The sequence below is a fragment of the Acartia tonsa genome, chromosome 5 (assembly GCF_053477335.1).
Source record: "Acartia tonsa isolate MP-2025a chromosome 5, ASM5347733v1, whole genome shotgun sequence".
Classification (NCBI taxonomy): Eukaryota; Metazoa; Arthropoda; class Copepoda; order Calanoida; family Acartiidae; genus Acartia; species Acartia tonsa.
The window spans coordinates 49,054,826-49,081,449 of record NC_137264.1 but is presented as its reverse complement, the minus strand read 5'-3'; the positions used below and the strand labels follow the sequence as shown (position 1 = coordinate 49,081,449).

General features: G+C 33.7%; 3 protein-coding genes across 13 annotated transcripts in view; all 3 read right to left on the bottom strand.

The window, feature by feature from the left end:
* Window positions 1-13,075, bottom strand: part of S1P (membrane-bound transcription factor site-1 protease) — a 43,191-nt gene extending 30,116 nt beyond the window's left edge. For 8 of the 10 annotated variants that reach the window (XR_013880001.1, XM_080162006.1, XM_080162009.1 and 5 more), the window contains exons 1-13: window positions 12,225-13,075; window positions 11,483-11,557; window positions 9,697-9,803; window positions 7,060-7,202; window positions 6,171-6,234; window positions 4,794-4,956; window positions 4,149-4,362; window positions 2,530-2,641; window positions 2,279-2,389; window positions 2,012-2,129; window positions 1,647-1,728; window positions 1,173-1,270; window positions 236-320 (exon numbers count right to left, since the gene is read on the bottom strand). Coding sequence is in view for 9 of the 10 variants with exons in the window: in XM_080162006.1 (XP_080018132.1) it covers window positions 236-320; window positions 1,173-1,270; window positions 1,647-1,728; window positions 2,012-2,129; window positions 2,279-2,389; window positions 2,530-2,641; window positions 4,149-4,362; window positions 4,794-4,956; window positions 6,171-6,234; window positions 7,060-7,202; window positions 9,697-9,803; window positions 11,483-11,557; window positions 12,225-12,783 (1,931 nt within the window). In the remaining variant the exon portion in view is untranslated. The remainder of the gene's footprint in view (window positions 1-235; window positions 321-1,172; window positions 1,271-1,646; window positions 1,729-2,011; window positions 2,130-2,278; window positions 2,390-2,529; window positions 2,642-4,148; window positions 4,363-4,793; window positions 4,957-6,170; window positions 6,235-7,059; window positions 7,203-9,696; window positions 9,804-11,482; window positions 11,558-12,224) is intronic. The other 2 variants (XM_080162011.1, XM_080162012.1) reach the window with 2 other exon arrangements.
* Window positions 13,070-20,992, bottom strand: lmgA (anaphase promoting complex subunit lemming A). The gene is made up of 7 exons (XM_080162028.1): window positions 20,872-20,992; window positions 15,393-15,514; window positions 15,114-15,183; window positions 14,603-14,687; window positions 14,010-14,072; window positions 13,579-13,719; window positions 13,070-13,269 (listed from the first exon to the last, which is right to left on the bottom strand). Exons 1-7 carry the CDS (start codon window positions 20,909-20,911, stop codon window positions 13,242-13,244), a joined length of 549 nt encoding a protein of 182 aa, XP_080018154.1. The 5' UTR covers window positions 20,912-20,992; the 3' UTR covers window positions 13,070-13,241.
* Window positions 20,980-26,624, bottom strand: part of LOC145319707 (lysosomal cobalamin transporter ABCD4-like) — a 27,409-nt gene continuing 21,764 nt past the window's right edge. The window contains exons 16-21 of one of the 2 annotated variants that reach the window (XR_013880002.1): window positions 26,282-26,351; window positions 25,556-25,643; window positions 23,614-23,771; window positions 22,639-22,734; window positions 21,573-22,155; window positions 20,980-21,088 (exon numbers count right to left, since the gene is read on the bottom strand). Coding sequence is in view for 1 of the 2 variants with exons in the window: in XM_080162013.1 (XP_080018139.1) it covers window positions 21,934-22,155; window positions 22,639-22,734; window positions 23,614-23,771; window positions 25,556-25,643; window positions 26,282-26,351 (634 nt within the window). In the remaining variant the exon portion in view is untranslated. Of the gene's footprint in view, window positions 22,156-22,638; window positions 22,735-23,613; window positions 23,772-25,555; window positions 25,644-26,281; window positions 26,352-26,624 lie in introns of both variants that reach the window. The other variant, XM_080162013.1, reaches the window with a different exon arrangement.

The following is a 26,624-nucleotide window of genomic DNA, read 5'->3' as shown; positions in this document are numbered from 1 at the left end:
ACCTAACCTAATTTAACATAACCTAAAATAACATAGCAAAAGCTACTGAATATACGACGAAACGCCCCTTAAGAGGCGTTGTCACGAAAGAGACTATACCAAATTTCTAACCTACTCTGTCTTACTGTGACTAATAAACCTTAATTGTAATGAGTACCTACGCTACTAACACCCCTCCCCCCTCCCAACCCCTCCAGAGGGTGGAAGGGAGGGAAAATATAATATAACAACATACCTGATTGGTAGAGTAATGGAGGAGGTAAACTCAGCGGGGTCGTCCTCGGGACTACGTGGAGATTCAATCGTCAATGACAAGTGACCTAAAATTAAACTATAGGTTAATGGTATGAAAATGTCTTCTATCTCCATTGAAGAACAACAAAATTTATATACCTAATTAGTGATGGGAATCCGGATCCGGAATCCGAATCCGGAATCCGGAATCCGCCCAATTTTCGGCCAATTTTGGAATCCGAATCCGGATCCGGAATCCGTTTTTTATAGCGGATTCCGGATTCTAAATTGGTAGGCTAAATTTAATTTAAATAGGTTAGAAAATACCAAGCACATTTTTAGGACATACGTAGCACTTAAATTTTTAAATTTACTAATGTGATGTAAATGTTTTAGTTATGCTGGAAGTCAACTCTTTAAACAAATCAAGGCTTCAACCAAGTAACATAGTGATAAATTAACGAAAAAAGCTATCCCTCTGTGACGGACGGCCTTTTAAAATACTGCTAGAATCCGGAATCCGAATCCGGAATCCGCCAAAATTAAGAATCCGGAATCCGCAAGAATCCGTCACTTTTTTTGACGGATTCCTTCAGAATCCGGAATCCGAATCCGGCCCAAAAATTCGACGGATTCCCATCCCTATACCTAATGAATGCTATATTATATAGTAGATACAAGACATCAAAAAATAGCGTAAAACCATACCAAGACCTAAATGAATCTAAAAATAAAATAGCCTAAAACCATCCCTGGACATGTGTGCAGCTTCCCTCAAATGTAGAACTCAATCGGTTCAGTAGTCAACGAATCCCTATGCTTTAAACAAAAAAAAATTTACTACCTTGTCCTTATATAATAGGATACAATAGGTACTTATTTTAACTAGATGTATTGAACAAAAATAAAGAAGGAAATACAAATATAAATTAATGTACCTTGCGCAATGCCTTCAAACTGCTGTGCCTCCTGCCTGACAACTATGTGCACAGCCAACCAACCAGACCACGGCCATATCTCTCCAGAATAACTCACTAACAGACACAAACAATGTATTTATTCCTATGAAATTATTAAAAATCTTGGCTAGAACATTTGAAAATGAAAAAAAATATGAATATGGCTAAGATACGCTAATATCTCACCAAACTTTCAGTTAATTATGGCTTCGAACCCGCTTAATACCTCTGGATTAAAACCGGTTCTGACCCATACTAAAATATCATGTATCGTATCAAATAATAACAATTTTCCACGAATAAAATGAAATATCAAAATTTATATCAGTATTGTTGGTACGGTCCCTTGGAATTGGAATTGATCTTATAATTCTTTATTTCAATATCCGCAGAAAGCTGTCGCTTTTTATTATCTAGGTCAAAGTAAGGTAGGTAGGTATACATGTTGTTCCTGAAACATTGAGATAGTCACCATGATGGGGTGTGTATGGGTGCCACGTGGGTACACCTACGAGTTTTCCTGTTACTCCCATTCCTAAAATATAAACATGAAAAGATCAGGTATAAATAGGTGCTAGCTAGCTAGATACTCCTAAAAGTTTTCTTGTTACTCCTTTGATTCCAGATTTCTATTAAAAATTTCTCTTAAATAGGATAAATGACTATAAGATGTTTTCTTATGTATATTTCTGCCTTTGGTTACTTAAAATTATTTAGGCGATTGCTTAATTTGTAGTTGTACTGTATAGCTTAATTAAATCAGAGATGTCCCTTCTCTTAACAATAATATCCTACACAAAAATGTAAGAAAAACTTACCATTTAAGATGGTAACATTGAGTATTGTTGGAAGGGCAGAATAATAAAGGGGCTGGGTACAGTAGGGCCAGAAATATTGACATTCTGTTGTGTCCAGGTAGGGCGGAGAAAGGGATGCCTAAAAAAGAAATTAATTGCAGTAACAAAATTTATTCTTTATAATGTAGCTTTTCTAATAGGTCTTGGAAGTTTATAACCGTACCCCAACCCTCCCATGAGAAATCAACCCAAGAAAAAATGCGCTATTTAAAAAACCTTTGTTGTTACCTGTGGAGTATAAGTAGTAAGAGTCTGGTAGGCTTTTAGTAAATCCAATTTTCCGGCGCCCTGCTCAAACATTCCTACTCCAGGCAATCTTCTTGCAGATGCTAACAACGCCTGAAAAAATGGCGGGATAAATTGAGTAATTTAAAAAGGCGGGAAAATTATGAGCAAACTAATACAAAGTGTTAAACTAAGCCAGACAATGACAAAAAAATTCTACAAAAAATTAATCCATTGATAGATGTAATTGTAACCTGTTTCATACTGCCGGGATTGATAACACTGCCCCTATGAAAGACCCCACTGTACAGAAGGCTGACTGCTCCAGCAACCACTGGACTTGCTACACTTGTACCTGACAACGACCTAAACGAAAAAAAAGTACAAGAATGTTCATTAAGATATATAGGACGGCTTGCTTTTATAAGTAAATATTGATTGTAAGTATGACTATTGTTACAACCATGTTGGATTAAAAAGGATATAGCTATAATAAAAACAAGGATGACAACATCCATAAGTAGCGAAGCACAAAATTTCGTGAATGGGACTGACGGTCATTGTTGTTTTTTTTTTCAAACGACGGGAAATTTAATTTTGATATCTTTAACTGAAAAAATTTTGAAAATCGATTAATAAACACCAAAGATATGGGGGAAAATGTAAAAAATAAAAATAGCCAAAAACCTGCAAAAAGGCAGTCTGACCGTCATTGTTGATTTCTTCAATTGACCGGAAATTTAATTTTTATATATTTAACTGAAAAAATTTTGAAAATCGGTCCATAAACACCAAAGATATGGGGGAAAATGTAAAAAATATAAAAATAGCTATAAACCTGCAAAAAGGCAGTCTGACCGTCATTGTTGTTTTCTTCAAACGATGGGAAATTTAATTTTGATATCTTTAACTGAAAAAAGTTTGAAAATCGGACCATAAACACCAAAGATACGGGGGAAAATGTAAAAAATATAAAAATAGCCAAAAACCTGCAAAAAGGCAGTCTTACCGTCATTGTTGGGTCTCTAAACGACGGAAAATTTAATTTTGATATCTATAACTGAAAAATTTTGAAAATCGGACCATAAACACCAAAGATATGAGGAAAAATGTGGAAAATAAAAAAATAGCCTAAAACCTGCTAAAAAGCCGTCCGACCGCCATTGATGTTTTATAGTTAATTGTGCTCCTTAATGATGGGAATGTTGTCATAAAATTTCAGCTTTCTATCTTTTATAGGGGCTGAGTAAATCCCATTTCCCCCATAGCGTTACGGACTGACGGACGGACGGACTGACGGACTGACGGACAAAGTGAATTATAGAGTAGCTCCGCTACTAATAAAAATAATTCGTATTAGGCAATTCTGTTTATAGGTAGCGAAACCACAACAATATATCTATAATACAAAGTAGAACGATGTCTGTCTGTTTGTTTGTAGCGAAGGATCTCGCTAACCGCTGAACCAATCGGGTTCTCCTTAACAGGGTAGCTTTTCATATGTCCCGGGAAGGTTTATAACTATTTTTTTGGGGGGTGGGACACCCCCTACCCCCCCAAAAAATGAAACCCCCCCCCCCAATTTTTTTTTACTTTTTCTTTTACACGAAAAATTGGTTTGATCAAACCTCTTGGGGCAAAGCCCCTAGAGGCTAGGGGCGAAGCCGCTAGTTATACTAAATAGGAACAGTTTATTGTATAAAAAACATTTTGGTGTGTACTGTTAACAATCTTTTAGTGACAGACACTCGGATAAAATTATAAAATCTTGTAAAATCAAAAATGTTAAAAATTCAAATCATATTTGTTTAGGTAAGTATCATTTGTTAGAAAAACGCAATGGTTTAAATATAAAAATAAATAATTTTCTTACCTACATCCCCTCTTAAGATTAGAGCCTCTGACCGAGCTCCCATAGGTTACAATATCCGGCTTCAGTCTGCCATATCCTGCCGGCAGCTCCCAGGTGGTCATGCCACGGCTGGAAAACTTGGCAATCTGGTCCTCAAAGTTGATGCCACCCACCCCGATCACGTCCATTTGGTCAGCAGGGTTGTTTAAGGTTCCATACAGCGGTCCATCATTTCCTATGATGAAAATAAAATCGTCCAATATTTCTTAAAGATTTCAAAGATAGACTAGAAGATTAACCTTGAGCATTTGCATGTTCCTTTTTTCCCCAAAAATTGTGTCACGTAATGCTTAATATATATAAAAAATTTCACAATGATAATCACTCCTTCCTTTGCTTTACTTTTAGTATCTGAGCACAGGTTTTAATGAATATTGTCATTTGTTTTTTATTATTAAAGAAATCGGATCATGAAAATAAAATGCAGTAGCGGGTTCAGACGAATTCCACAATAGCTTTTGATAGGTTATTTTAGGTTAGGTAAATGTTAACGATTGCTCCGCAGGGTTTGATCCTCCACAGGGGCTAGAAATAGGAAAAAATCTACTGTGAAATTACGACCAAACCCGCTACTTCGTTTTCTTTCCATGATCCAAGTAATCTTACCAATGGCAGAAACCATAATGATATTATTGGCAGTGAGCTCCCACACTTTGTCAACAAAAGGTTGGTCCATGAAATCCGGACCCCCGATACTCAGGTTCAGAACATGGATCTTCTTCATGATGGCATAGTTGAAGGCGTCCAGGAACCAGGATGTGTAACTCACCTGAACATTAATGGTATTCCAGTGAAGAAGTGAAGCATATATAAAATTGATTTATTGGTTGGCAAAAAGGACAGTATGTAGTGAATGAATTACGTAACTTTTATAAAGAAATAATATAAAAAAATACCTCATCAATTTTAAGGGATAAGACAATGGACGAAGTACATCCCCAATCATGATAAACACCATTACCCCTTTTCGATGAAAAGACTTGACACTGCTGGTTATTCTCAACAAAATATATTTAATAAAAGTCCCCAAAGTTTTAGCCAACAAATAAGTCTGAACAAACATGTAATATCATAAGACTTACTTTAAAGAAAGAAATATATTAGTGAAAAACATTGGGAGGTGGAGATAAGAGTTAAGCTAAAGGGTGGAGACAGACTCAACGCCAAGAAAACTTAAGGAAGACAGAGAATAATTGTGGAGAGAGTGACTATGAGCAAGAGCATTGAGCAAACTATAGGAAAACTTTAAATGGTCAGATCTATCTAAAAAAAAAGGATGACAACATCCATAAAAGCGAAGCACTGAAACGGTAGGACAAACGGACGTTAACACTTATATAGTGTCAGAACTTAATAATAAGAATATAAATGTTGGTGCAAATGGTCATGTAGGCCTGCAAGCTGCCGTGCAAGAGGCGCGCAGTTGCACAGGATTAAATATCATATCATATCATATCAAATGTATAAGAGTCGAAGCAAAATTGTAAGTAAATTTGTTTAAAAATTTGTTTAATGTTTATGGACATACTTACATTTTTAAGACTTGATTATAGAGTTGCTTCGCTTATAACATTATACTGTGTTGTCCCAGGAATCAATATACCAAAAATTAGATCAATCTTGTGATTAGATCACATAAAAATTTGTTGTTAAAAAAGTAATACAATCAACATGTTTAAAATGGACGTACGGACATTTTGGTAATAATTATAGAGTTGCTAAGCTTTCTAAATCGTACCAAACTACTAAAGGAGTCACCATGTAAAATTTGAAATCGATAGGACAATTCTAACATGCCTAAATTAACGAGAAAGCTATCCGTTACGGACGGACGGACCGACCCTAATGGTGACTTGGTTACTGAAAAAGAGAGCAAAAACATTAAAATGTTGTTAATATCCACATTCACCAAACTAAGAGATTGGCCAAACCTAAAGTGCTTAAAACCAACAGGAATCAGCACAAAAAAAATGGCAAGTTGACCTGATTGTTTGTGAAGACTCTGTAGATATGTAAATCAGCATCAGGAGCAAATCCAAGACATTCCCTTAACATTAACAAACAATTTTTAAAAGCGAAGCTTTTCTATAATCAGGGTCGGTCCGTCCGTACGTCCGTCCGTAACGGATAGCTTTTTTCGTTAATTTAGGCATGTTAGAATTGTCCTATCGATTTCAAACTTTGCATGGTGATTCCTTTAGAAGTTAGGTACGATTTAGAAAGCGTAGCAACTCTACAATCATTACCAGAATGTCCGTACGTCCATTTTAAACATGTTGATTTTTTACTTTTTTAACAACAAATTTCATGTGATCTAATCATCCGATTGATCTGATTTTTGGTATATTGAATCCTGGGACAACAAAGTATAATGTTATAAGCGATGCAACTCTATAATCAAGTCCTGAAAATGTAAGTATGTCCATAAAAATTATCCTGTATCAAGCAGTTTTTCAACAAATTTACTTACAATTTTGCTTCATTTTTTATACATTTATATTCTGCTGATTCAGTTCTGTCACTATACAAGTGTTAATGTCCGTTTTTTCTACCGTTTCAGTGCTTCGCTTTTATGGATGTTGTCATCCTTGTTCTCCTTGCATTTTAGGAAATTAATAAAAAATAATGTTGGAAGAAAAACCATAACTATCTCTCAGATAATAGATTCGAAATTAATCCTCTTGTAGTTTTTTTTTCTTCAGGGGCGGATACTTCTGTAGTTAGAAATTGCTATTAACCTTTCCTAGGCCTGTAAGAAGCTTCACTGTATCGGTCCAGCAGTTATCGAGATCTTAAGCTTTAGATACACACACGCACACATCCAGTTACTATTATATAAGCATAAATTACTATTTTAAGATTAAAATGCTACCTGCTAGAAGCAATGACGCCCGCAACAAAGGTTCCGTGGCCCAATCCGTCCTCAACTGTTTTCTCATTGGTCCAATTTGTCCGCTCTTTTATCCGCCGAAAATGCGGGTGCTTCTTACTGAGCCCGGTATCAAACACAGCCACCTTAATTAACAAATAATTGTTTTTATAAGCAAAGCTTTTCTATAAATAGCGTAGGTCCGTCCTTACGTTCGTCTGAAACGGTTAGCTTTTTTCGTTAATTTAGGCATGTTAGAATTGTCTTGTCGATTCCTGTAGTAGTTGGGTCGATGTTACCCAGGGATAAGGGATGGGAAACGTAGGAAAATATTATTTCAGGCCTATTTCAAGCCTAGGCCTATTTCTAGCCTAATAAACCAGTTTTGGGATAGCGCAGTGGTTTGTATAAAATGCTAATGAAAAAGCTGTGTGTGTGTGTGTAGATAAAGTATAGAATCAAATTCAGGTAGCTAGTTTAAAGTAAAAAACATAACTTTTTATAAACCTATATATTAATGGCTTTTGTTAAAATGAAGTTTTTTCTCTCCCAAAATTTTTTATCTTTTACTTTGGTAATTTGAACTGTCAGAAAGCTATCGTTGGGTTTCCCTCAGACAGATTTTAGTTTGTATTATTTGCATTTTTATTAATGAGTAAAAATTTTATTTGAAAATTTAATTGCTAATTAAAATTCAAAATAAATAAATAAATATGCACTTGGGTAACATTCTATCAAGTTCTTTGGATACTATACTGGATATAATGTAATGATATATCTGTACTGTGTTGTATTGTACAAAAATTAGGGTGAAGGTGTTGTATCAATTACGTACTAAATTTTTAAAATTCAAAATACAACATCTAATTTATAAACTACCAAATGAAAATTCGTAGCTACCTTCTTTCCAAAAAAATAATCCCGTTATTTTTGTTTTTTCTATGTGGCCCTTTTTTAATGTTTAACTCTAAGCAGATTTAATAATTAAACTAATGTGATCTAACACCATTTATATTTATTTTTTCGTAGCAGACGAAATCATTATTTTTTCTAGAATTGTCTGCTTCTAAAATTTCCGCCATCTGTGATTTGGGCTTGTTTTGTATCAACCAATCACAGAACACTATTGGTTTAGAGCGGTAGCCAATATAAGCCGTCCGCCAGTAAGGTCATTAAATTAGGCAAATGGTAAAAGTTGCATGATCCCTTTCAAAACCAGGCCGAGACCTAATTTATGGCCAGGTTTCCTATCCCTTATCCCTGATGTTACCAGAATATCCTTACGTCCAGTGTTGTGGAGCAAGAGCCGCCATATTTTGCTGAAGCCGGAGTCGGAGCCGTTGCCGGGGATAGCAAAAAAAAATATCTGGAAATTTTTTTTAATTTTATGATTTTGAAACCTTTTTCAAGTACTTCAAGTCCATTTTCTCAAAAATTGAACTTTAGAACCTTCAAAAGTAAAAAATAGACTTCAAAAAATTTTCGTTGAGTTTTTCTTAATTTTGGGTGGGATCGTTATTTTCAGAGGCGGTTTCGCGGATCCTGAGTTACAACAAAATCAAACGGCTCCACACCACTGCGTACGTCCATTTTCAACCTGTTGATTTTTTACTTTTTATCATAAAATTTTTAAGTGATATAATCATCCGAAAAATTCTCTAATTCTCGCGAACTTTCTAAAGAAATATCAATAATAAAATTAAGAATGATGACTTCTTTTCTCATTTTAGATTGATCAGCAATTTTTGCAATAGTACATACTATTCTAAAAATTAGTTGTTTTACCAATTATTTATTTGTTGATCATATACCTACAAAGTTAGCATTTGTAGCTATTATTTTAACAAGGATGGCAACATCCATAAGTAGCTAAGCGCAAAAATTATGGATGGATATCCAGAAAAATGAACTAAAAAGCAGTTTTTAAAAAACATTAACCTAACAAATCATCATAAAAAAACATTAAACTAAAAAAATCACTTGAACTAGCACCCCAACCAATAGGCAAATCTCAATAAGACTTGATCAAAGTTAACAGAATATTCAAGTACCTATTCAATCCCTGAAAGTTACAGCCGCCTATCTTGAGAAAATCATGAAATCATTTTGGTGGAGCCGGAGCCGTATTTTTCGTTAAAAACGGCTTCGGCTCCAGATTAGCTAAAAATCATTTCCATATAATAAACTGAAAAACTATTGTTACTTAACAAATAGACACACATCCTTCTACTTTTATATAGCTTTAATCAAATAAAAGCAAAAAAAATATTTTATATTATTTTTTTCATTTTATGAAATTCAATAATAATTCAAAATTGATATATTAATTTTAAGGTAGGAGCCGGAGCCGCATCAAAATTAAACGGCTCCGACACCCTGCTGAAAATTATAGGTGCAGTGTCTATCTTTTATAGGAGCCGAGAAAATCACGTTTCTCCCTTTCTGTCTCTAACAGACGGACGAACAGACGGACGTTTCGAATTATAGAGTAGCTTCGCTACTAAAAATCAATCTATTTAGTTAATATTATAGTGGTCTTATAAATCAAGATATAAAGAACACTTGAGACATATCGGGATATCTTGGGTTAAGTCACACATCTCCCCTAGCCTCCCCCCCCCCCAAAAAAAAAAAATTTACCTTAATCCCAGCGCCAGTAATGCCCATCTCCCACAGGACATCAGCATTCATAATGGATGTAATTTGACGGGGCAATGTACGCAACAACTTTCTCCCGCCAATATTTTCTAAATATATTATTATTTAACGCGGAATTGCGCACAATAACGCTTATAAACATACTATTTTTTTGATATCTCGTTAATGCTTGCCTAATATTGTGATAATTTTTATAACAACTAGAGTGGTAATTCTTTAATACATAAACTCTAAACTGTGTTTTTAATGTATTTCAGAGTGGTTTATTTTAAGACATTTGTACGAATGTCTGTAACTTCTCTGTTTATTAAAAGGGGGGGGGGGGGGGGTTAATGCAACCATCTCGTAATCAATGTTGTATAAATGGCATTTAGAATTCGAATTTCGATCTGAAATTTTGCATGAGTAATCCTTGGTAGGTCTTTTTTCCCTAAATCGAACAAAAAGTTGAAAAGTGCCATTTATACATTGATTACGAGATGGTTGCATTAAAAAAAAACATCATTATATTCTGTGCTTCTATCATTTGAACTGCATAGGGTAAGGGGGGGGAAGTTTCGGTAAGGGGCTATTCTCGGTAATTTCGACCTACCTTCATTAAATGACCTTTTTCTCCATGTTCCTTTCAAATGACAGAAAAAAACATAAAAGCAAATTTGTTCCTTATTGAATTGCCTACAAAAAAGTATAAAATGAATTTTTTGTGAGATGAATATTAAGGGTACTTATTGGGTGTCAAAGTCGGACGAAAATTTTTTTTTTTTCAAAAATTTTTTAGTAGGTGTGTAAAGATCGACCTACACAAAAATTGGTAAGACCTAGAGCTGATCTGAAAAACTTTTTGAACTAGAAATTGCCCGCTTTTTCCAAATCCGTTGAGAGCTTTAAAATCGGGTTAATATTTTTTTCAAAAATGACCAAAGTTGGCGCCGGGGGAAAAATCGGTAATTTCAAAAGAAATTAAAATTCAACTTTTAAGGTCATGTTTTCATGTTTTCTTTTGTCAAATCTATTATTCCATATGGACTTTTTAAGAATTAGGCCTAAAAATGAATAGAACAGATAAAAAACAAAAAAAAAATTAATTTTATTTTTTGAATCAAAATTTTGCGAGGAAAAAATCAAAATTTCTGGTCCTTTGAAAAAAAAATATTTTTGACATAGGAGGAATAGTCCGATCTTTATGAATTTTGTGGTTAATCCCAATCACCTATACTAATTATGATTTATTACGCTTGTTTGGTCGTTTGGCCTTTTTTCATCGATTTTTTTAAGGTTAAAATGTAGTCAAGATTTTTTGCAAAGATGACACTTTTGCTTCAAATTCAATTTTTGAGGTCAATTTTTAATCAATTTTCATGTTTTTTGGGCTAAATCTATAGTTCAATGTGAGCTTTTTTAGGATCAGGCCTAAAAAGTAATAAAATACGTTTTTTTCTTATATTAATTTTAAGTTTTTTAAAAAAAAATTTTCGAAAAAAAAAATCGAAAATTCGCGTCTTTCAAAAAAATTCATTTTTAACATAGAAGGAATAGTCCGATCATTATGAAACTTTTTGTGGATAATCCCTATAACCTATACTAATTATGATTATTTATGTTCGACTGGCCGTTTGGCCGTTTTTCATCGATTTTTTTTAGGTTGAAAAAACCGAAAAAAAACCGAAATTTCCCCCCCCTTACCCTATCCCCCTTTGGTATGTAAAATTGTTTGAAAATAAAATTACATAGGTATGATTTAAATTATTTAAATTAAAACTATTTCAACCTGTTAAATTATTCTCCTCTTGGTTGAGTGGTAGTCTGAAAGCCCTTGAATTAAACTCTTTACAATCAGTACAACCTAAATTTCACGATTCGTTTCTAAGACTGAATATTTAAAACTATTCTAATATTAAAAAATTTCTCTCGTTGTTCGTTAAGTATTATCCGTGCTAGCTGTTATACATACAATATTCTGTTATTTTTCAATCTAAAATATAAATTGCCAACTTTATTACAGAAAAATGTACTACCTAGGGTTGGCAATCCGGGCCCGGAATCCGCCCAATTTTTGGGCCAATTTTGGAATCCGAATCCGGAATCCGTTTTTTAATAGCGGATTCCGGATTCTTAATTGGTGGCTAAAATTAGCGCCTTGAGTTTTTTCTACGAAGTTGAGAGATCAGCTGGTAATGCAGAGCTCTCATTGTCCAGCCAACAATCATGTGATGAGCTGTTGAATCCAAGAGCTCAGATTGGACAGCCAACGATCACATGATAAGCTTGTAATCCACAGCTTTTCATGCTTTAATTATTTTTTATTAAAAAAGCCTTTTAAAATACTGCTAGAATCTGGAATCCGCAAGGAATCTGCCACTTTTGTTGACAGATTCTTTTAAGAACCCGGAATCCAAATCCGGCCCAAAAAATCGACGGATTGCCATCACTACTTTGTAGAAATTAATCAAGAGCAGGGATTTGATGGTTTTAAAAATAACTAAGCCTCCCTAATATTATTTAAAACCTACCTTCACCATCCTCCTGATCAGGTACTTGAAGCAGAAATCTTGTCACAGACTTCTCATGAGTCACAGACTTAATCATGGGATGCTGGCTCAGCTGTCCGAACAGACCCGCCAACACTTCCGCATTTTCATCATCTCTTATATCACAGCTCAATAAGTCAAAATCACTAGGCAACCCAGCCATTGGGTTGTCTGCGTCACGTGGCACAACATGGCAACCATGGTGATGCCACCATGTGGTTGAGCACAATGCCGCATGTTCATCTTTCTTTCCTGGATTCCTTGAGATGGTGCAAATTGAGGAATCATGCTCACATTTCAAGATTTGTGACTTAAACCACGCGTTTGCTTGCAACAATGCCGCGTTTACATACTTTACTCTTTCATCCTCAAGATAACGACCATTGAAATGTACAATATAATGCCCTGGTACATTTGTAACATTATATTTGAGCATCACTTTTTCATTTTCAAAGATGTCATTGTCAGTGTTACACGCGAAGTTCAGGGGTAACAAAAATATTATTAAACATGATACCTTAATCGATAATAGGGTAATCATGTCAAAGATTTTTTGCCTGTATGAATTTTAAATTTTTAAAGAGATAATATCACTTGGTTAATATCATTATTTGGTACCTAGCTATTGTTATTTCGTTATATACATGATATAAAAGATTTTCTACAGTGAAATGTCACTAATGTATTAACTAAAAGATTATCCAGGATTAAGATCCATAGCTATTCGAGTTCTCTTAGCATCAACCTATTAAGTCCTTTCAGAAAAGGATTTTTCATATCACCCATTTTCCATTGTTTACTCTTGTATAAATATGTTAGCATACTACTCTGAAATTAAATTAATGTTTAAAACAACAAAATTAAAATAATTTTAATTTTTGATTAGCACAATTGCAACATATTTTCAACTTACAATAGTATGTTGTTAGATTAAAGCATGCATTACTGAGTGAATTTAACAAGATATAAGAGAGATCATTACTGACATAAAATACATAATTACGAGTTCAGGTACTTCCATTCTTTTCTGAAATAAAACAATGTCCACAACCTTTATTTTTTTTCCGTCTTACAGAATAATTTTAATTTGAATTACCTAGGTATTAAAGTGGTATAAATATTTTTTTCATTCAGAATAAAATTCACATAAAAAAAAACAAATGAAGCTTAGTAAATCAAATAGCAAAGTTATTTACAGTATTCTCTATTAGTGCAGGAACTTTCAAAATATGTTTGATCTCAATAGGATTATTGTGGTATATGAAATCTACCTTATTTTTAATATAATCATGCTTTGCTTTAAAAAATGAAATAAAACTGATGTGGACAGTGTTGCCTGCACATAGGACACTGTTGTTGTGTCTGTAGCCATTTCATGATGCAGTGCAGGTGGAAACAGTGGGTACACTCTCCCCATACCAGTGGGCAGTCATCTCCAGCAAACTTACAATCAGTACAACAACCATGGAAGGGGAATCTAAATATTTAGTCAACTTTTACAACTTTCTTTCAGAAATCTTTTACAGAAAATCCAAAGGAAGGGAGGGGACATTAAATAGTAAATTTTAATTTTTTAAATACTTTCAGTCATACATCGCCATAAAATCCTAATTGGTAGGTTCAAACTAATGTGAGCAAACATGTCCACCAAGAATACTAACTAGACTTCAACAATAGGTAATATTCCTAATTAACATGAAGGATGTGTATTGATCTATTATTTAGTGTGAGTGGTCTTATCCTAAAAATTCCTGAAAAATGTTCAACCTGCAAATGCCACAATCATCATCTTTAGCCAACCATTTCCAGACAGCTACTCCATTCCAACTTCTGGAACATAATTTTTTTTGGGTATAGTCCCTTTTCGTGAAAACGCCTCTTAATTGGCGTTCCGTCGTATTTTCACAAAAGCTTTTCTCCTAATTCTTGCCCCTGCGGTGGGTCTTACTCTGCGGGGCCAATTGACTAACCCTGCGAGAAAATCACCTAACCTAACTTAACCAATCCTAAAATAACCTATTAAAAGGAAACGCCCCTTGAGAGGCGTTGTCACCAAAGGGACTATAACAGTTTTTTTATTATGAAACTATAGGGACATTTCCTGAGAGTGGTTATTTAAAGGTTAAGTTATAATAACACGTTGGTCACTTTAATCAATCAATCAATCACTTTAGTATTTACTTAGTAAAACAAATAAATAAAAAGTTAACTTAAAATTATTCTGTATTCATTATGAAGTGAATTTTATTAACAGAAAAACTTTAAACAATTTTTTAAACTACATATAATACTCCTAGGTACAGTAAAAAACTTTCTAAAATAGGTAGGTAGGTTATTAATTCTTTGGAAAAAAAACTTACTTTATGGTCACTTTTAATCGAGACTTTGATGTATTATTTACAGGATTCTCTATACCACCACCGGCTATGTTTTCTTTTTCCTGACCTAAAATTATTTGTCCTGTTCTAAATAATTCACATAAATATATATCCTTAGAAGAATAGTTCCAATTGAAATTGCATCTATACATAGTTCAATTCCTCACTAAACAAACTAAGTATAAAAAGACATTTAACCATTTTGGATTTTTCACCAGACAGTTTGAAACAAACCAAACAATAGGTAATATAATATAAGCATAAAAAAAGTTATGATAGATCAACCTATCTGACTCGAATCATATTAATGTATTGGATAATACGTAGGAAGAAATACATTGGCTTGTAAATCATATTGGTACCCAAAGTATTATAAGCAGGATCTCTCGTTCGTTTACTTAAAAACTATACTTTTATTAAATCTGGCACTGTCCGAACTTTTGAACCAATCCCTAGTTAAATGTAAAGAATTATAAATAGTTACTTATTTTACCTAAACTGGCAACAATTTCAGTTCTGCCGAGGCCAACCTCAGAATTTGTTGTTGTAACGTTGTCAACTACCTGAAGAAATAATCTATTTTAATGGGGGTAGTTGCACGAAATGCATTTAAACTTGAATTAGGTGAATTAATTTTTTTTTCCAGTTCAATAGTTATAGCTACATCTTTAGGACATATTTTAATTTTCTACCATGTAGTTTTTAAATTTTCAGGGCTTGAAAATCATATTCTTGGGGGTCAATTCTGCAGAATACACACCCCTGTGTTTACCTGGAGGCCTCCAGAAGTTGTGGACACAATGCCAGAATTAATTGTGACTGTGCTAAGTCCTGTTGAGTTTCTGGTAACATTGCCACCTTCCACTTGTATTGTTGTTACTGATTCATTTTCACCTTAAATAAGGGAGAGGTAGGTTTCGGGTAAAATCCGTAAAGGTGTGTGTTTTAAGGCTTAACAAGGATCAACATCCATAAAAGCGAAGCACTGAAACGGTAGACAAACGGACATTAACACTTGTATGGTATCTGAACTGAATAATCAGAATTTAAAAGTATTTGAGTCGCAGCAAAATTGTAAGTAAATTTGTTGAAAAAACTGCTTGAAGCAGGATAATGTTTATGGACATACTTACATTTTTGGACTTTATTATAGAGTTGCTTCGCTTATAATATAGTTCGTTGTTGTCCCAGGAATCAATATACCAAAAATCAGATCAAACGGATAATTAGAACACTTAAAAATTTGTTGTTAAAACAGTAGAAAAATCAACATTTTTAAAATGGACGTACGGACATTCTGGTAATGATTATAGAGTTGCTACGCTTTCTAAATCGTGCCCAACTACTACAGGAATCATCATGCAAAGTTTGAAATCGATAGGACAATTCTAACATGCCTAAATTAACGAATAAAAGCTATCTATCTCGGACGGACGTACGGACGGACCGACCCTAATTATAGAAAAGCTTCGCTTTTAAAAATAGTAGTAGAACGATAATGTTCACTAAATATGTGTATTTCTTATTGAAAAGAACTATAGACAATTTTTTTTTAAGTTACCTAACATAAATTTTTATCGTTCTACTACCTATGTACTGTTTTTAACTTTTTACATATTTTCCCTAACCCTACCTCTCCCTTTGTTATGCGCATTATAAAGTACTGGGACTACGCCCCGGACATGTAGACCATCTAAATTCAAAGGAGCACAAAGAGAGGCTAGAAAAATTCCTTAATACCATCCCAAGACTTAAATCTGAAAATAAAATAGCCTAAAACCACCATCCTAAGTTACAGAGAAAATAATCTTACTACTTTATATTTTAGAATTATATAGAATTGCAATCAGATACAGACTTTCATGAAAGTATTATAAGGGTATTCTTAATTATTACCAATTAAAAATCTATTCATTCATCTTCTTAAAAAGTTGTTTCCCTGTAAAAGAACCCATTTTTAAATTTTCCCATAAATTGAACATTTTAGGGCAATTTTAATCATTTTATTAAAATTAAATCACAGGGGTGTATATTCTGCACAAGATTTATTTTTTTTCCCCTGCTACAAAATTTTTTTATTTTTTTTCCCTCCCTAGGGTAAAGCGGGGCGAACTCTGTGTTTTTTTTCGGTTTTTTGAACCTGCAAATCGTAAAAATTATTTTTTTTAAATGGGACCAAGACCAGTAGAAAGATCTCGGAAAAGTCGATCAGGTCCTAAAAGGACGTAAACCTAGGACTTTGGGAAGTTTGTCAAAATTGATCTCTAAAACGGCACCGACTTCGCCCCGCCTTGAGGCGAAGTCGGTAGGGCATTTTCAAGCTTCGAAAAATCGATGACGTATTGATTTTATTACAGCATGCCCAAAAGGTAAAAGTTGCTAAATATAATAAAGAGTACCTATGCACAAAAAAATTTATTAAGATAGGTCAATTTTTCTACCAAAAAAAATAATTTTTCCGAAGTACGCGAAATTAGGGTAACGCGGGGTAATTCCGGTCAATTTTTTTCTTCAACTTAAAAAAAAACATACTTCCCAAAAACTTTTTCCGGTTTTTAAGAGTGCAAATGAACGATATGGCAATAACGAAGAAGCCTGTCTTGGTCCCATTAAGATCTCGCAACTAGAAGTCGGTCAAAAATCGGTTTAAAGGGCGGCGGTTGGCCTATACCGGAATAGCCCCACCGGTGGGGCTATTTCGGTCAGTTGACTTTGGGGGGGTGGAACACCCCCTTAAAATATTTTTTTTTTAAATTTTAAACTATGAGTAGAAAGCTGAGGTCATTAGCTTTCTAACAGTACTAGTCGCATGCAGATCAGACAATTTTTTGACAACATTTTCCCCATTTTAAAAAAGTCGGTAAAATCGCAAAAAAAAACATCAATTTTTTTCATGCAAACTTTTAAAAAAAATCATACTTTTTATTATATGATTAGGTTTTTTTAAGCTTTATACATAAATTAGAGGCAATTTCTGATTCGCAGGTCTTGGAATTTCTTGAAAAAAGTGATTTTTTCCCAAAAAATTTTTAATTTTAAAAATCCTGCCAGTTTTGACAGCAGTTTTTGATACATTTTTTCTTGTCTCAAATTGGCTAGGATTGACCTTCAAGGGTGGTTAAGGTGTCTAAAGATGCAGAATTACATGCCTGACAATTAACTCCAAATGATTTGGGGTCTAACTCTAATATTTCAACACATTTTATGCAACAGGAATTTTGAAATTACAAAATCTTGAATATGTACTCTAAATCTTGGAGATAGAACCCATATCCTGGTGAGTTTTTGTTAGGACATGCAAAGAGCTTTCTATAGACACCTTAAACACCTTTCTAGCTTAATCCTAGCCGATTTGACATAAAAAATCCAAACCGCGCAAAAATCGCGAACACCCTCTTATACGAAAAAGATGCAAGGGTTTCATATGGAATTTTAAATCTTCTAGTGGTCTTTCTAATAGACATACCCCTTCTTACATGAGCCAATGCAGCTGATACATCTTCAGGCAAATAGTTAAGGCGTTCCTTTGGGTGATATACTCTTCCCATTACTATAAAAATGTGTCTGAAAAATTTTATATGTCTTTACAATTTGAAAAGCTTAGGCAACAAAACATGACATAATACAAGCAGTAAAATGACTAATAATGTACATCTAACAACAGACAAGGCAATGATTAAAGCTTAGGTCATGCATTTGGGTTGTTCATGCTTCCAGATCACCTGAAAAAAACATTAGGGTATTATATATTTATAAATATAGTAATAAAAAAAAAGTAAAAAAAGTGACCGGAATAGACCATATTTTTGAGACGAAAAAAAAATTATGAAAAAATCAAGTTAGAACAACGCCTCCAATTGCAAACGATAAATGAATGCCATATCTTTCATTTTACAAAAACCCGGGGGTCAATAGGACTTACCATTTTTTCACAATTTTAGATTGAACATGGCCTATTTTGAAATTTTTTTTTTGCAACTTTTTGAGGGCAAAAAAATCATAGAAGGAGTTATCTGACAAAAATTTGCTGAAGTAAGAAATGAAAGTATAGGCAATAAACTACAACTTTGCTTTTCTGAAGATCTCTCGCAAACGTTTAGAACACCGTTAAAAAACGGTTTTAAAAAAGTTGGTCGAGTGACCGGAATTAGACCCCCCTACCGCATTAACCCCGCGTTACCCTAGACTTTTTTTTTTGAAAATTTTTTTGATAAAAAACATAAAAATACTACTAGAAAAAATAACTTTTTATGACTTTAAAGGCCTGATCCTTAAAATTCAGGCAATTTTGAATAGATTTGGCCAAAAAAAAATTAGTTCTATTAGCAAAATTTCCTAAAAAAATCAAGTTGAAAAAAAGAGAAAAGTTTGGCAAAATCTGTGGTCGATTTTCCAGCTTCAAAAAACCTATGACATATTGATTTAATTACAGCATGCCCTAAAGGTTAAAGTTGCTAAATGTAATAAAGAGCATTCACAAAAAAAATTATGACATCGGACAATTTTTTCTACAAAAAAAAAATAAATTTTTTCTAAGTACGAGAAATTTGACTTTTTTTCTCGGAAATTTCACTTTTTTATATAAAACTAGCGGCTTCGCCCCTAGCCTCTAGGGGCTTCGCCCTATGAAGTAATGGAAAGTCAACCCTCCTAAATAGAAATATTCAAAAAAATTATTCTTTGTTTAATTACTCTGTGGTAAAATTAAACCCAGGTTGTGCGTTTTATGCACAAAAATTTTAATTTGTACAAATTAAACCCAGGTTGTGCGTTTTATGCACAAACATTTTAATTTGTACAAATTAAACCCAGGTTGTTTGCCGTATACACAAAAATTTCAATTCGTAAAAATTAAACCTAGGTTGTTTGCATACACAAAAATTAAAATTAAAAAAAAAAATATTTAAATTTTTTTTTTTTGGGGGGGGTGATTCATGGGGGCTTCGCCCCATGTTGCATTTGGGTTCCCCCACCCCAATTACTGGTTTTTGTTTACAAAAATTTTAAAAAAGAAAAAATTTTGAAAGTGGGGATTTTTTCATTTTTGGGGGGTTGGGGTGTCCCATCCCCTAAGAAAATAGCTTAAAACCACCAGAGGACCAGTAGGTATATTCCCAGAAGGGTAGAGCCCAATTTGATCAGCAGTTACTGAGATTTTACAAAAAATATAAAAAAAAATTTTTGGGGGTGGTTTTATTTTTTATTTTTGGGGGGGTTGGGGGTGTCCCACCCCCTAAGAAAATAGCCTAAAACCACCACAGGACCAGTAGGTATATTCCCTGAAGAGTAGAATCCGATCGGTTCAGTGGTTACCGAGATCTTAAGGGACGGACGGACAGACAGACAGACAGACGGACAGACGGTCAGACGGACAGACGGACAGACATCAAGCTACTTTGTATTATAGATTGAAAAAGTTAGTTAGTATAAAAAGTGAAAAAACCGAATTCGCCCCGCTTCACTTTTAGTCGATTTAAGAAAAAACTATACAAGCTTTTTTAAAGTTTTAAACGGAAATGGATAGCCTATTAGATTCTTAATAAGTCCCCTGAAGACGTCTAAGCTCTAGCTCTTACCAGTTTTTGTCCAACTTACCGTTTTTCCGACCGAAGCAAAAAAATCGGAAAAAATTTTTTTTGTCGTCCGACTTTAAGACCCAATAAGTACCCTAAAAATTCATCTCACAAAAATTTCATTATATACTTTTTTGTAGGCAATTTAATAAGGAACAAATTTGATTTTATGTTTTTTTCTGTCAATCGATTAGAACATGGAGAAAAATGTCATTTAATGAAGGTGGTCAAAAAAATACCGACTTCACCTCAAAACCGAGATCGCCCCGCTTTACCCTAGTTTTTTCTCACCAAGTGGGGGGGGGAAATGGAAAAATATTTAAAGAACTCTATATTTTATTTGTTTTATCCCTCCTACCACACATTTTTTTAGTTTTTTTACCAAGGAGGGGGGGGGGGGGAATGGAAAAAATGTTTTCAGTTTTCTTAATTTTTACATTTTTTTTCCCTCCAACCACTTATTTTTTATTTCCCCCCCCCCCCCCCCCCCCCGTGAGCAGGGGATCCCATGTAGAATATACACCCTGTTAAATCAATGTTTGAAACATTTTAATTTTCTAAAATTTCACTATAAACAATAGGTACTTTCTGTCAAAAAAAATTATTAATGTAATGTTTCTTTAAAAGTTAAAATGAAATCTTTTTATTCTTAAAAATATAAATGATCACTTGCTATACCTGTATTTCTACGGTTTTCCATTTCAACCACATTTTCCATTTTTAGCTAATTTAATTACAATTAACTAGGTAACTATTTAACATCATAACATTTTAATTTCTATTTGGTCTGAAAATATCTAGGTATATAATAAAATATACAATATTTATATTATTTAACAACCTTTGTTTGTGTTATTTAGGTACCTTTGTTAATTCATAATTGACTACTTGTTCACTAGAGGGTTTCAAAAATCATGGATTTTATAAAAAAAAAACATAATTGATCAGAGGTGGATTCTTAAAAAAAATTGCCCCACTAATCGCTTAGTGGGGAAAAATTGTTTTTGTGAAAAATCCACCAAAATCACATTAAAAATCTACAGAAATGAAATAAAATCTTATGTTAATAACCCTTCTAAGATTTTGGTTAATTTTTGTAGATTTTTTAATGTGATTCTGGTGGGTTTTTCACGAAAACTATTTTGCCCCACTTTTTTTTTAAGAATCCACCACTGGTCTGCAAGTATATATAAATTGCTTATCTATTATTTATTCACGGAGTTCCAGTTTTTCTCCCTAGATAAATTTATAATCTCTTATTAAGCTTTAATTTCATCCTTACCAATTATTTGAATTTTTGAGTTTTTATTTTGATAATTTTTTCATCCTTATATTGATCAAACTAATTAAAAATACACATTTCATGGATATTTCGAAACCTTTTAGTACATATATAATGTAGAGCTTATCAACTCAGCAGTCACAAAATAATTTAGCTGAGAAATGCTCATTTTTAAAATAATCAAAGCTCTAAAATAATCTTTAGTATATTAACTAAACTATCACAGATTAGGATAATATTGGAAGACTAGTATCATTGATTGAATTGGATAATTTGATTCGACTAAATGCTACTAAGTTAAATATTATAAGGCATAAAAAAAAACATTTCATAGATTTTATTCTAAATTTTTTTAGGTAGCTTTAAAACAAATTGATATGAAGGTATGATACCTACCTACCTATTTAGTATTTATACTTATTCTCGAGTATTTCTGTCGTTGTCTTTACACATTTTAATTAAATTAGGCTCTTAGTGCTATAATCATTACATAAGCTAGAATTTTCACTAGAAACATTCCCATTATCTACTGCTTGATTTGAAACTAAACAATCTTTTGGTAGTAAACTTTCTTCTATTGGTATTTCTTCAGTTTCTGTTGAATTTAAATCTGGTATGTTTACATTGTGAGCAATTTCTTCCAACTTCCAGCCTCCATTGAATCCAGTTAAAGTCAAGACCTATACATATATTATATAACAAGGACAATTTTATTAAGTCTACAAGAAGCGCAGCAATAACAGGTCAAAATATTTAAGATACAAAAATAACACTTAAGTACATTTATACTGCAAGAGTTGAAGTTTTTTTGGACATTTTTTTTCAATTATAAAAAATTTGAATGTTTGGTACCTACCTAGGTATTGTTAATAAATCATACAAGAGTTAACAAATTATTGTTTATACATAAAGTAGTGACTTCAAATTCGATAACTAATGAGCCGATTGGGTTCACTATTCTAGAAAAGCTTCACAAAGCTTCACATAGCTGCTTTGAATTAAAATTTAAGTCTTGGGATGGTTTTAGGCTATCTTTCTCCACTTTGAATACAGAGCTCCTAGATGCTAGAGGCGTAGCCGCTAGCATTGGTATAGTTAAAAATTCTAATCTAATTTAAGACAGACGGACAGACATACTCGAGTATTTTAGAAACTAAAACTACCTGATAATGAAATTGTTTTAATGTTTCTCTATGTCCAACACTGAGCAAGCATATGCCCATGTTAAGGCACTCTGTGTACAACTTTGTTTCAACTCCCTAAATATAATTGGCGCTTTCACATAAAGTACCTTGTTGAGCACTGAACACCCCCCCCCCCGCCTCACCTATTTTTTGACATAAGGGTTGAAAATCATGGTTAGTGGGAATTTTTCATTTATTTTTTGTTTTTTGGGCGAGGTAGGATAAATACTATTGGGTAGTGGGTAGGGTTTGGCCGGATATCCGGTCATTTTCAATATCCGGGCGGATACCGGATATTAAAACTATCCGGTTACATGATATCCGGCTGATTTTTGACGCCGGATATCCGGTAAATTGCTGGATATCGAACGTTGGCCAGATATCCGGCCGGAACCGGATATCCAGCATTAGAAATCAGCCGGATATCCGGTATCCGGCCAAAAAAGTATCCGGCCCAACCCTAGTAGTGGGTACCTTTGCAGGGTCAGGGCACCAATGATATATTAGGTCATGCAGTTTTAAGGAAAAAATATGCTCCTCTTATCTATAATTAATTTTTAAAAAATAAGAGAGGAGGGGGGGTGGTATCACTCAACAGGTACTTTGTGTGAAAGCACAGTGTAATCACTACTATAACTTTCCCCTTCGTTTACTGGTGGCTTTACCATTAGCCTCAAGGGACTTCATTCTGAGAGGGGAGATGGGGGCTGGGGCTAAATATTCTTTTTAAGAGGCGGCATACAACGGATAACCAGTTCGGCTTATTATCTAGCGAACATAAATCTGATCTATTCTATTTTAAATATTCTAATTATAAAACTACCAATAAAATCCCAAAAGAAATAGAAACCTAAATAGAAGATTCTTTTCTTGAAAAAAAAGACCCCCTGCCGAGCCTGAAAATAAGGCTAACCGTTCTGCTTTAAAAATAACAGAATAGAAACGTAAACAAACCTGAGATATCGCTGAAGTAGCTTCATCAAGGACCGCCAAAACCGGTTTGTGTACAAACAGGCGGACAAAGGCAAGCCGCTGAGCCTCACCAGGTGACAGAACATCATACCAGTTCCAAGCTGGCTCCAAGTCCAGGCCGTTACAGCGGTCAAGAAGTCCTACAATAAAGTTAAGTTTAAGATTAATAGGTTCTACTTAAGAAAATTATCAAATCCGTAAAAAAATATATTTTTGCATTTCCCAAGAAAGAATGATTAAAAAAAGATTCTTTGAAATTTTTAAAAAAATTACTTAGAAACATGAATGAAAAGTAGGTAGGTAAGTTATTTTAGATTTATCCATTTCTTTTAATTTGTCAAATGAAAAAATGGGCAGCTTGAAGAAAAGGATGAATCTACATAAATAAAAACGTTAAGAGCCAACTTTCCATTACAGACGGATACAGACCGACAATAAATGTTAAAAAGATTTTCTTTTAATAATCATTTAACTAATCCTTATACTAAAGTAACAGGATGTTTGTGTGTCTGTCTGTGTATCTGTGTGTTTGTTTGTACCGAAGGATCTCGCTAACCGCTGAACCGATCGGGTTCTCCTTAACAGGGTAGATTCTCATATGTCCCGGGAAGGTTTATAACTATTTTGGGGGAGGGTACCACCACCCTCCCTAGAGAAATTAAATTTTTTTTAAATTTCTCAATTTTAGAAAGAGAGTTCAACGAAAAACAAACATCAAACGTAAATTTTTTTTTACTTTTTCTTTTAAAATCTAAAATAAGAAATTGAATTATTAAATTCGACTCTCTCCTCCTCAAATGCCCCTAGAGGCCTCTAGGGGCGTAGCCGCTAGTTTTTATAAAAGAACAATGAACCAGACTTTGGCAACTTTGGGTCAATGGTCCTTTGAAGCACAATTTATTTGCATCAGTTAAACAAACACCTTATACAAAATAAATGGTGCTTTCCCTCAAATTGTCTATACTAGGGTTGGGCCGGATATCCGACCATTTTCAAATTCCGGCCGGATACCAGATATTGAAACTATCCGGATACCGGATATTCCACTGATTTTTAATGCTGGATATCCGGTAATTTGCCGGATGTCAGAACCGGATATCCGGCATTAGAAATCAGCCAGATATCCGGTATCCGGCCCAAACCTATTCTATACAGCACAAAACCCTACCCAAACAATTTTAAATTTAAAATATGGTGGGTGTTTGCTTAACTAACCCCTGTGGTAAGCCCAAACTCTGCAAGGGGATAATCCTGCAGGGCTATTCAGAACACAATTTAACCCAAGAAAACATAACCTTAAGTGGTAAAAAATACCCCCGCCCCCTTCATTTCAATCTCATTTAAAATACAGGGGAAGGGGCTCAGTAGGGAACTTTGAGGAAATGCGACAAAGAAATTAAATAAAACTTATTCTATTAGGTAACAACAGTTTAGAGTACAAATAAAAAATAATCATCGTTTTTCCTCCTTCTAGGATTTGTGTCTTTCAGTAACTTTAAGAATCTAGAAACTATATATTCCTGAAACATTAGGTACCTAGTTACTAAAATACTTAGCGACTCTATAATCTTTTGATATCAGAGGCCAATATGCTCGAAACATATGATGTAGGCTATATTAAAAATGATTTTTTTGAATGGTAACTACTAGTACAATAAAATAGAAGCAAATAACAGGACAGTTATTTATTACATATAACCAACAAAATATCATTTTCAAGTCTTTAGGTATATTTTTTAAACTTCATGGTAGAAAATTAAAATTCTTTCAAATGTAAGTCCTATAGATGTAGATTAAACTATTGAACAGAAAAACTATGATGTTCACTAAATTCAAGTTTAAATGCACTTCGTGCAACTATTCCTTTGCATCTTACATATTAAAACCGCTACTTTTCTACAATAGGTAATGTGCAGTTGTATACCTGAAAGATCAGCAACCTCAAGTAAACGTTTGATTTCACTGTCATCCGAAGTCAAAGAGCTGTAGGAGGGAAGATTGGGATAATATATCTAAACAAGAAAAAAATGACAATAAGTAGGTAGCGCAGCAAAGGAAGTAAATAATATTAGACACCCCGTAATACTGTACAATTATTAAATAGGTACTTTTAAATGATTTTTTTGCAAGTGTAACGAGAAATTGCGTATTGTAATGCGTAGACTCTTCTCTTCAGTGACGGACGGACATTGAAACAGACATAATCTGGTTGTAGAGAATGTACGCTACTAGAAAGTACAACATAAATACTAAATTACTAATATTGTGAGTTCTGATTATATTTACTATTTTGATAAAAAAAATAAGATGAATGAATAGAATTTATGGTACGTTACCACAAGTGGCCGGTAGAGCATTGTCGAACCTACCCCCCCCCCCCCCCCCCATCTCATTTTCAAAAGAAATTGGACCAAGGGGACGGGATTGTTATTTTTCCTACGCCTAAGCTAATCAAAGACTAGGTATACAAACAAAAGAAATGTTGCGTCCCTCAAAGTGGCTATCATCTAGCACTAAAGCCCCCCCCCCCATGTTTAAAAAAAAATTTAAATTAAAGGTGTTAATTCCTAGGGCCTTTCCCTTGCGGAGACCTTAACCCTAAATTAAATGATATGACAGCGCCGAATTTATTGATAAAAAAAATCTATACCTGTTCTCTTAAAGTACCATTTGTAAAGAAAGGTTTCTGTGGCAAAAAAAACAAGGATTCATGCAAGTTTCTAAAAAAATTTACAGGGGTGTATATATATTCTGTAATATTCATCCTACTAAAGGGGGGGGGGGGGAATAAAAAATATGTGGTTGGGGGAGAAAATGTAAAAATTAAGAGAACTAAAAACATTTTTCCATTCCCCCCCCCCCCCTCCTTGGTGAAAAAAACTAGGGGATAGAAAAAAATTGTAGCAATGGAAAAAAATAAATCTTGTGCAGAATATACACAAATATATGAAAATACATGAAACGATACTTGTAAAAAATACTTCAGTATCATT

Bases quoted from the DNA above. Each gene is read 5' to 3' on its own strand.
- lmgA (XM_080162028.1), bottom strand. From the start codon at position 20,911: ATGGAAAATGTGGTTGAAATGGAAAACCGTAGAAATACAG. The intron at 15,184-15,392 runs GTAAACACAGGG...TTATTTCTTCAG, and splicing joins CAACTTCTGGAGGCCTCCAG to GTAGTTGACAACGTTACAAC. The intron at 14,073-14,602 runs GTAAGTTTTTTT...ATTATGTTCCAG, and splicing joins CGATTAAAAGTGACCATAAA to AAGTTGGAATGGAGTAGCTG.